Source organism: Oryx dammah, unplaced genomic scaffold (genome assembly GCF_014754425.2).
Source record: "Oryx dammah isolate SB20612 unplaced genomic scaffold, SCBI_Odam_1.1 HiC_scaffold_10, whole genome shotgun sequence".
In the NCBI taxonomy this organism is placed as follows: domain Eukaryota; kingdom Metazoa; phylum Chordata; class Mammalia; order Artiodactyla; family Bovidae; genus Oryx; species Oryx dammah.
In genome coordinates this window covers 3998524-4008947 of record NW_024070194.1, presented here as the reverse complement: position 1 = coordinate 4008947, position 10424 = coordinate 3998524, and the positions used below count along the sequence as shown (strand labels likewise).

Below are 10424 nucleotides of genomic sequence, written 5' to 3'. Positions count from 1 at the left end.
CCACGTGGGGAGGGGCCCGCAGTCCCGCTGCTGGGCGCCAATGCCCCCCACTCCCCCAGGCCACAGCCTGCTGGCCCACACCTGACGTCGCTCCTCTGCATTTAGACATGAGAGGTACCATTTGGTCAAGGATGGTAATGAGAGGGCCTTCAGGAGGTTTGAAAGACAGGCAGCAGATCCTAGTTTTCCTATGTTCTTTTTTTTTCCTTTTAAATTTTTTGGCCACACTGGGCAGCGTGTGGGATCTTAGTTGCCCAACCAGGGATCACACGGAAGCATGAGTTTGAACCGCTGGAGGCCAGGGAAGCCCCTAGTTCTGCTACACGCCTCTGACTTATATACAACTGAGAGTTGATCCCTGGGAGGGAAAGGAACAGACAGACAGAAAGACAGGAAAAGAGGCAGGAGGAGGAGGTAACTATCTGGATTGGGGGGAACAAGAGACAGAGGTTTCTGTATTTTATTTGAAATGACAGACGTGGCCAGCCACTGAAGAACACAGTAGGGGCTCTGAAGGGCTCTGAAGTGGTCGTGCTCACAGAGACACAGCAAGGAGCTGCGGGGAGGAAGGGAAAGGCGCGCTTGCTGCTGCTGGACGGATACACAGTTTCCGTTCTCAAAGCTGAGCAGGTTCTGGAGATACACTGAAGCTACTGAGCTGGGCACTTCGAAAGAGGTATGAAGGTAAATGACATGTTTTGTCTTTTCTACCTCCCACCCACCCCCGAAAAACACGCACAAAATAAACAGGCAGCTAAAAGACACTCGAAGAGAAAGGGAGGTGGGGGAGAGTCTAGATAAGCACCTTTTCATCCAGAATTGCAGGAACTGAACAATGTCTCGTGTTGATCACACACACTAGCTATGTGAGGTCATTGTTTACGAGCAGGGCCAGGAGACGGAAGCCCCGAAACTAAGGTGAGTCTATCACAACAGAGCTGGGGGTGGAGGGGTGCAGCAAAGCGCCACTGCTTGTTGCTATGAACTTTCACATTGGCTTTGCTTTCTTCAACCAGACACACACGTCACTTTGCTACACACCTATCCGAAAGACCCCTTCAGACTGTTCTAATGACAGGGTAGCCTCCCCCCAACAAATCCAATGGTCGCTACACTTTTTACCTACACATCACCTCATCAGTAAAAATCACTAAGCATGAATCCCTAACAGACAATATGTATTTGTGAACTATCCACGTGTACCTGTGCAGACAGACATAGAAAGGAGGCCCACTGTACAAATACATCAGACACATTACAAAACTCACCAGTAAAGAGAAATTCTAAACAGAGTGAGGAAAAAAGTATACACAAAGAGGGCTTGGTATTTCCTTTCCATATTCTAGTAAATCAGCTTACAAAGCCTCTAGTCTGAGGGACCCTCTCTGGAGCCCACGGAAGTAAATCCATTGTTCAAAAACTAGAGCTGGACCTCAGAAAACGTATCAGGACATCCCAGAAAGCAAGCATTTGTTTGTTACAGTGACTCCAACACTCCAGCAAGCTCTGATTAGTATTAGTTACGTTTTTCTCTGGGTTTCCCTGGGGGTTCAGGCGGTAAAGAATCTGCGTGCGATGCAGGAGACCCAGGTTCGATCTCTGGGTGGGGAAGATCCCCAGGAGAAGGGAATGGCAACCCACTCCAGTATTCTTGCCTGGAAAATCCCATGGACAGAGGAGCCTGGCGGGCTACAGTCCACGGGGTCACAAAGAGTGGGACACGACTGAGTGACTGGCACTTTCTCTGATTTTGCCTCAGTTCAGCTGGCAGCACCACATCACACGTGTGACTCTGGGCCCCACGACAGCATCCTCAGGACTTGCAGAGGGGGCTTCTGGGGGCCCAATGCCACACTCCTGACTGCTGTCTCAAGATTCTAGCTGTTTCTCTTCGTGTTCTACAGACACAGCACAGGAAATGTGACCCTCAGGCCAAGGCCAGAGCACAAGACAGCCGGTGGTTTCGCCCGTCCTTACCTTGATAGATGCTGATCAACACCCATATCAAGAACGTCTTGTAAGACAGCGGCCGTCCCTGAGCGAGAGAGGAGGAGATGTATTGGGTCAGCGGGCAGAGCTCAGCCAGGGAGCCAGGTGCCTTCAGACGGCCCTCCGCCAGCCAGACAAGACAATCTGCCTGTTTTCATCAGAACAGTGGCTCACACACGTCCAAATACATTAGAGAAATGACATTTTTTTAAGAGAAGTGATTTTAGATGAAATAAAGCTGCTCCTTATTAAAAATTCCTTGAGGACAAAAAAATGCAATTACACACACACAGGTTTTTCCGGGCGGTACATAAGAGCATTTCCAGGGGCACATGGAGCAGCTGCAGGACAGAACTGTTGGGGCTTGTAAAAAGGTGTGAGGAGGTTTGTTTCCTATTGACCTATCAGTGTTACAGTTTAACAGTCTTTGCGTGTGCATACAACAGTTTAAGAAAAATGATAAGCCCCCACGCCTTCCTCTCAAAAGTAAGAAAGCCATTAGTTCAAGTGTGTTCACATCAGACTTGCAGTGTCCATGTGTAATACGTTATAAGAAGCAGAAAGGTGAGGTCTTTGAACGATTTGAGTAGAGTCTATACTATACCTTTTGCTGACAGGGTGAGAAAAGGTCTAAGAAATGTATCATAAAAATAAACACGTGACCGTAGCCACAGAAGAGCTTTGTGGGTTAAGGCAGAAAACATTTGCCTATATAAGGCAAACAGGCTGCATTAAATACATGTTAATTTATAATTTAGATAAAGAAGCAGGGAGGGTGGGAAGGGGGGGTAACGGGGCTGGAGGAGGAAGCCGGCAGGCGCTCGGGGAACCTTGAGCAGGTCTTTGTAGAGCTCGGGGTACAGCATGGCCACTTCCGACTTGACGTCTTTGTCCAGAACCAGAGAAAACACGGGAAACATGGTGTAGATGGTGGAGTACCTGCGAGAAAGAAGACCCCTCAGCGGAGAGCCAGCCAGTGCAGCACCAGCCAGGCGCCCCCGCCGCTGGAGACCAGCTTCCACCGCTTTACTGAACAACCGTGCACGCAACGCCTGGAGGACGCAGGGCCAGCGTGAAGCCCTGGAGATGCAAGATGCAAGGCAGACAACATCGCCTGCCTTCAGGGAGCGCCCGTGCTGGGAGTCCAACACCAAACTCAGTAAACCGTGCTGTGTGCTGGAGGTAGGGTGCCGAGGAGCGAAACACGAGGGGGAGAAGGGAACAAGACACGGGGTGAGATGGTGCCACCCCAGAGAAGGTGGACGGGAGACAAGAGGAGAGGGGCGGCCGTGTCGGTGTCCAGGGAGGAGCCTCCCAGGCGGACGTGGCGGCAAGGGCAGAGGCCCCGAGGTGCAAGTGTCTGTCCTGTGAGAAGGGCAGCGAGGCGGCCCACGTGGCCGGAGCCGCGCAGGCAGGGGGAAGCGAGCAGATGAAACCCGAGGGAAGGGGGACCAGGTCCCGGGGAGGCACGTGGAGCCTAAAGCCCTGGCTCTGTTCTGGCAGATTCCGCCACAGTTCCAGGACGTGACAAAGGGCAGGCCGTCTTCCCAGTTAGAAGCAGGCAGAACCCCAGTGCCGGCTCTCAGGCTGAACGTCAGAAGACGTACTTTGTAAGACGGCCCTGGGGGCAGCCAGCCCCTCTGTGCCTCCCGTCTTCGTAACCAGCCGCCCTACCAGCATCTATCCGGGGCAGGTGGAAACCAGACTCCACCTCCCTGGGTAACTCAGAGACCAGCACATCCTCTGCAAAGGTCAAAAGGAACGTCACAAATTCCAGGTCAGGAACAGGGGTGGATGTGACGGCAGCAGCCATCCAAGGGACAGCATAGGGCACGGCACAAGCTCTCCCAAGGGTATGTGCCCCTGGGAGCTAGGCTCTGGCTGCCTTAGAGACTCACCGGCAGGCGCTCACTGCAGGCGCCATGGCAACGAGGGTCCTTCCCGGATTCCCCTCTCTCTGCTTTTCCTAAGACCCCCCAGGGACTTCAGTTTTGCCTGGTTGCCAATTATCTGATAACCTCAGGCTCTTGCAGGCAAGCACGGTTCAGTCATCAGGTACAGAGGGACCACAGACAGACTGCACTCCACCTCTGCACTCTGGTTACGAGCTTCAGTTCAAAACCATATGAACTCAAGAAGGCTCTAAGCCAGACTGCCAGAGCAGCCTTGACTGGGGGACCGAGGCGTCTTTAGCACAATGCTTCTTCCTTCTGTGGTGTTTTAGGGGTGGCTCATTAAAAATTAATACTTTGCCTGGACTTTCTTACCCAATGATGAGGAATCCTTGATAGAGGGGGACGGAGGCAAAGTAAAACACGGAGGAAAACACAGCCTGTGCCAAGGAGAAAAAAGGACGTTACCAAAAACTGTAAGCAAAGCCCCTGTGTCTATATTATAAACACAGCATCAACACTCACCGAGCACTTATTTTACACCTGCCTGTTACAGTGCTTTACGTATATTTGCTCATTTAATTCCTACAGCAACCCTACAAAGGAGGTGTTGCTATCATCGTACCCACTCTACAGATGAGGGGAGTGAGGCGCACAGAGTTTCAGTGACTTGCCCAACATAGCAGAGCTCGTAAGGGACAGAGCCAGGAGTCACGTCAGAGGGCTTAGCTCCAGGGTCCACTCCCAGCTCCTCTATAAGCATTTCTTAACTTACACACAAGCCGGACCTGGGAATACCTTGTATCTGATCTCGGTGAGTCTCCACAACAACCCATGAGATCACGTCCTAATACCACCTATATTATAGAAGGGGAAAGAGAGCAGATATATGGCCCTGCAGGATTCAAGCCCTGCTCTGTCCCCAGAACCCACACACCCAGTAGCTCAAAAATCACCTCCTCTCTGGGTGTACAACAGATAAACAAGCTGGCGTATGCGTGGAAACAGACACAGAAAAATATCCTCCACCCTAAGGATATGTACCAGTTACCCTGGAGGCTGGGATCCAGAGGCGGCTTCCCTTCTATTACACATTCTACTTTTCTTGGAAATTTTTACGACGAGCCCTAACCTACTACTTTTGCAATCAGACAAAAGCAATAAAGATATTTACCAACCCCTGCTGCCTGATTTGGAAAATGTTAGCAGTGAAAAATTGGCTGGGAGATAAAACCAGGCTTGACGCTCTGTTACTTCCTTCTCTGAACATCTACTGACCCCGGCAGAAGCAAAGTGACCGCTAAGCTAATTAGTACAAAACCTACCGGAGGCCAGGGACAGCTGTTGCCTGAAGGATTTTAAAAACTGAACACGGAAGAAAATCACTGTGGACAGTGACTGCAGCCATGAAATTAAAAGATGCTTGCTCCTTGGAAGAAAAGCTATGACCAACCTAGACAGCATATTAAAAAGCAGAGACATCACTTTGCCAACAAAGGTCTGTCTAATCAAAGCTATGGTTTTTCCAGTGGTCATGTACAGATGGGAGAAGGGAAAGGGAAAGGCAAGTCACTCAGTCGTGTCCAACTCTTCGTGACCCCATGGACTGCAGCCTACCAGGCTCCTCCGTCCATGGGATTTTCCAGGCAAGAGTACTGGAGTGGGGGGCCGTTGCCTTCTCCAACAGATGTGAGAACTGGACCATAAAGAAGGCTGAGCACCAAAGAATTGATGCTTTTGAAATGTGGTGCTGAAGAAGACTCTTGAGAGATCCTTAGACAGCAAGGAGATCCAACCAGTCCATCCTAAAGGAGATCAACCCTGAATATTCACTGGAAGGACTGATGCTAACGTTGAAGCTCCAGTACTAATGCGAAGAGATGACTCACTGGAGAAGACCCTGATGCTGGGAAAGATTGAGGGCAGGAAGAGAAGGGGACGACAGAGGATGAGATGGCTGGCTGTCATCACCGACTCGATGGACATGAGTTTGAGCAAGCTCCAGGAGACCGTGAAGGATAAGGAAGCCTGGCGTGCTGCAGTCCATGAGGTCGCAAAGAGTCAGACACGACTGAGCGGCCGAACAACAAATGGAAGAAAAGGCTGGGCCAGCCTAGTGGCTAGAAAGAGTGTGGAACCAGAGACCTGTCCCCCTCATCGCCTGTCATGGGCCTTGGCTTGGTACAGAGCTCAGGACGCAGGTGGCGCTGAGGCCCATGGACACGGGCAGCCTGGCCCTGCCCTGGTTGTGACTTCGGAACTGAAAGGTGAAAGCCCCTTTTCAGATGACTTCTCACACAGGCTGCTGCCTGAGAAGAGGACTGTAAAAAGGTCAAGAATCCTGGTGTTCAGTTTTGCAAATCAGTCAGGAACCTCTTCCTCTAAATGGGCCAGACTGACCACAACACCTTCACCCTGGAAACAGCATAGTGGAAAATAAACGTGCCATAGCTTCATCTATCTCAGAGGCCACTGTCAAGGCGCAATTCTAAGGGGACTCTCTCAGCCAGTTACTTTTGGCACAGTGGACAGGGTTAAGGGGTTTTTTACTGGAGATGAGGGAGTGGTTGGTTTATTTTTTCCCTCGATAGCACAAAGAACAATTCCTCACGCTAAAATTGTTTTTTTCTGAATCCATGTTTATGGTAACATACGGGCATTACAGAAGTAAATTCATTCAGGCCAGCTTGTGTGTGTTTGCCCGAGAATGAGCTGATTAATCTCCCAGTGATTAAAACCATGACATTATCCAGTCCAACTGATGAGCTTACATAACATAAAAGTACAGATGTGGTCTGATGAACCACGGCATCTGTTAGCATTTAATTGTGTTGATGAAAATCACTTTAAAGCCCCTTCGCTCGTAAGTGCAATAGATATTGAAAACAGAACCGCCCCCAGCCCACCCCCGCAGATGCACAGATGAGCCAGTGGAGGGGGAATCCTCCTGAAGGCAGGGTGTCTTTCGCATACGATTAAACAGCTTCCCCACACATTAAAACAACACCTTAACCTAGAATAGTCAAATTCAGAGAGTCAGAAAGTGCACTGGTAGATTCCAGGGGCTGGGAGGAGGAATGGGGAGTTGGTGTTTAATGGGCAGAGTTTCAGTTTAGAAAAGTGAGAGATTCAGGAGACGGACGATGGTGAGACTCGCACCGCCGTGTGAACGCTGTACGCAACGCCGCTGCGGTGCGCACTTACGTGTGGTTTAAACGATGTTGTATATTATGTGACTTTTACCACAATAAAAAAGTAAAAGGATACAACCTCACCTTAGCTTTACACATTAGCCTGTTTTGCTTTTATTTATGATGTAAGGATGCCTTCAGCACTTGATGCCTTAATAAAACTCTCTGCTTCTCAAAGTAGCCCTCTCTGCGGGGCCAGGGCCAAGACCCTTGAACAGAGTGATGCCCCCTTGACAGGTGGAAAGACCGAAGCCCAGAGTGGTAACGTGACTTGCTCAAGGTCTCAGAGACACCTGGGGAAACGGATTCCAAGTTCTCATCACCTAACTGGGGCTCTTTTTCCCCTAAATGCCCAAGGAAGAAAATCAGCCAATAGATGTTCAACACCCAAAATGTCTTCTTTCCCCGCTTTGGGCCTCCTCCGTACCACGACTTCAGTGCCACGGCCCAACGATAGACTAGGAAGGAGCGGGGGGGACAGAAGATGGGAAGATACCTTATACATTCTGGAATCCTTTGTGAAAAAGCAAGATGTTACTCTTTGGGTCTGACCCCTGGGTCAGGAAGATCCCCTGAAGGAGGAAATGGCAACTCAGTACAGTGTTCTAGCCTGGAGAATTCCAATGGACAGAGGAGCCTGATGGGCTACAGTCCATGGCGTCACAAAGAGTCGGACTCGACTGCGTGATGAACACTTTCAACTCCCCGAGAGGACGGGCAACTGGGATGAGCACGCTGGACCCCCAGCCGGGCTGCGCTGGAGGCAGAGCTGAGGTGCACTGGCTGCCTCACTCTCACTGAGTGCCCCCTTAGGTGGAGGCAACACACGCCCCCCAGAAGGGAAGGTAGAGGGGAGAACTGGAGTAACAGGGCAGGCCCCAGGGCCCCCTGCCTGGGTGGACTAAATCCCTGAAGGATACTGCGCCAATTCCTCGCCCTCACTGAGCCTCAGCTTCCCCATCTGTAGAATGGGCACAGACTACAGTGAAGACTGCAGGTGTCCCTGCTTTGTGAACACTTAGCCTGCTGCCCAGGGTACAGGACGCTCTCAAAAAAGGCACACTGTTTGTCTGTGGCTGCTCTCTGTCGGTCCTCGATTCTGCATGCAGAAAACTCTGAGCTGGAGTATTCATTTGGCATTTACCTCTGCGTCCTTCTCTCTGGCAAACTAAGGATGACAACTCACCCCGATACACGAACCCAAGTCACCTACACCACTGTCCATCTCGTGCCTCAGCCAGGCCCCACCGCTGACACTCTGCAGAGCAAGCCCAGCCTTGGCCCCCACACAGGAGGGCTCCAGGCAGGTGTTCCAAGCTCTTTTGGAGTCTCGGGGGGAGTGGTGCAGAGAGGAGGGCTGGAACTGGCCCGGCAGGGTCACCGTTCCAAAGCTGCTTCTCAGGCACTCTCCACAGCAGCCCCCCACGCGCCCGCGTGCCCACCTGCATGGCACTGATGCAGAGGCTCCTGTGGATGACGAACTGGCTGAGGGCGGCCGAGCGCTTGTAGCTGTTGCGGCCGTGCACCATGAGCAGGCGGCCGAGGTGCCGGAACTGAGTTATGGAGAAGTCGGCGGCCAGCGAAGCCTGCTTGCCCTCCTGGGACCGGACGTCGACATCGGGCGCCATCAGGGGCACGGGAGGTCAAGGCAAACACATGTTTTTTTTTTTTTAATTGAAAAAGCAAGAGGCTGGTAAGGAGATCTTTGAAGAACTTCAATAAAGAAATTCTTTGGTTTCCAGCTATACACAGTTGGTGGTCTGAGTCTAAATTTGATTTTAAAAGAGGAATTTATTTAAATAAAAAACATTCCAAAGCACAGATAGTCATAATTGGGAGGTCAAACAGATCTAGTATTAAGCCTTAGGGGTTAGGCCCAACCCATAATGGGAGTCAGGAGCAAAGAATCATTCCAAGACAGGCAGTGAGCACTCGGCTCTGTTAAGAGTTAAACATGTGGGGCGGTGGGGGCAGGCGATGCTTTCAATGGTACTAAATTGAACATTCCCAAACACAGCTTTGCACATTCACAGAACTGAGAACAATTTAGGATGCAGCCACATTATGGGGTTCTTTAAAGGCACGTGACAGACGCTGTCAATGGGACAGACGGGCATCGCGGCCTCCTGGTGGTGAACAGGAAGGCACAAACTCCTCTTATGCGCCCCTTACACCAAAAACACAGGACCGTAAGCAAACCCACCCATCCCACAGATGTCATGGGATTGTGCTTCAACTGCCTGAATGCTTCAAAGATCAACGTCCTGAAATACACCGCCTCTCCCATAAAACAGGCAGAGAGAAGGGTTTTCCATTAGAGGAGAGCACACAGACGCGAAGGGCCCAAGTAGATGCGGCGTGCGTGCCACCACTGCTGCCGGGATTTCTTTCTTAAACATTTTGGGGACCCCTGGAGAAATGAGACCATGGTGGTGATGCTCTTTTGCTTATGTAGAAAAATGCCCCCTTTCTTAAGAGATCCACCCTGCAGCACTGAGGGTAACGTATCTGCAACTTACTTTCATTCAGCTGATTGAGAGAGAGAGGGAAGAAGGAGAACGTGACAAACGCAAGTAACTGGTAAATAATCAAAGCAGAGTCAACAGGTGCTCACTGTCCTAGCTCGACTTTTCTGAAGGAGTTACATTTTTCAAAATAGAAAGTTCAAAGAAATATACAAAATGATGGATCTACCTGTTCTGATGTATAAAGCAATCTAAGCTACAGCAGATTTAGGCAAGCTTCATTTTTAGAAAACATAGTATAATGTTTTCAATGTTAAATTACACGAGAATCATACATATTTGCGTGAGGTGTAAGTATATGGGTTGTTGTTGTTTAGTCGGTAAGTCATGTCTAACTCTGAGACTCCGTGGACTGTAGCCCACCTGGCCCCTCTGTCCATGGGATTTCCCACACAAGAACACTGGAGTGGGTTGCCATTTCCTCCTCCAGAGGCTCTTCCTGACCCAGGGATCGAACCTGCATCTCCTGCTTGGCAGGCAGATTCTTTACCACTGAGCCACCTGGGAATCCCATGTATATATGTGTGTGTCATATAAATTATATACATCCTCATAACAAGTAGCATACACATAGACAAAAATTCTAGGAGAATAATCACTGTTAGTAGCTTGATGCAGCTGTCTGAAAGAAAAAAATGCTCTTTACCCATTTCTACATTGTTGTGGTTTTTTCACAGTGAGCACTTGTCACTTTTATACTCCAAAAAACAAAGGGAGCAGACTATAACTTTTAACAGAAGAGAAAATGTTCTTGTACTATACAGCATCGTGTAAAGAATTCCATCTATTAACCTCAACTGTGCTTTTTACAACCTGCATTAAAGGAA

General features: G+C 50.0%; 1 protein-coding gene across 2 annotated transcripts in view; it reads right to left on the bottom strand.

The window, feature by feature from the left end:
- Positions 1-10424, bottom strand: part of ATP9A (ATPase phospholipid transporting 9A (putative)) — a 100596-nt gene that overhangs the window by 6582 nt on the left and 83590 nt on the right. For both annotated transcript variants that reach the window (XM_040248141.1, XM_040248142.1), the window contains exons 23-26: positions 8515-8670; positions 4257-4321; positions 2820-2928; positions 1978-2035 (exon numbers count right to left, since the gene is read on the bottom strand). In XM_040248141.1, the coding sequence (XP_040104075.1) occupies positions 1978-2035; positions 2820-2928; positions 4257-4321; positions 8515-8670 (388 nt within the window). The remainder of the gene's footprint in view (positions 1-1977; positions 2036-2819; positions 2929-4256; positions 4322-8514; positions 8671-10424) is intronic.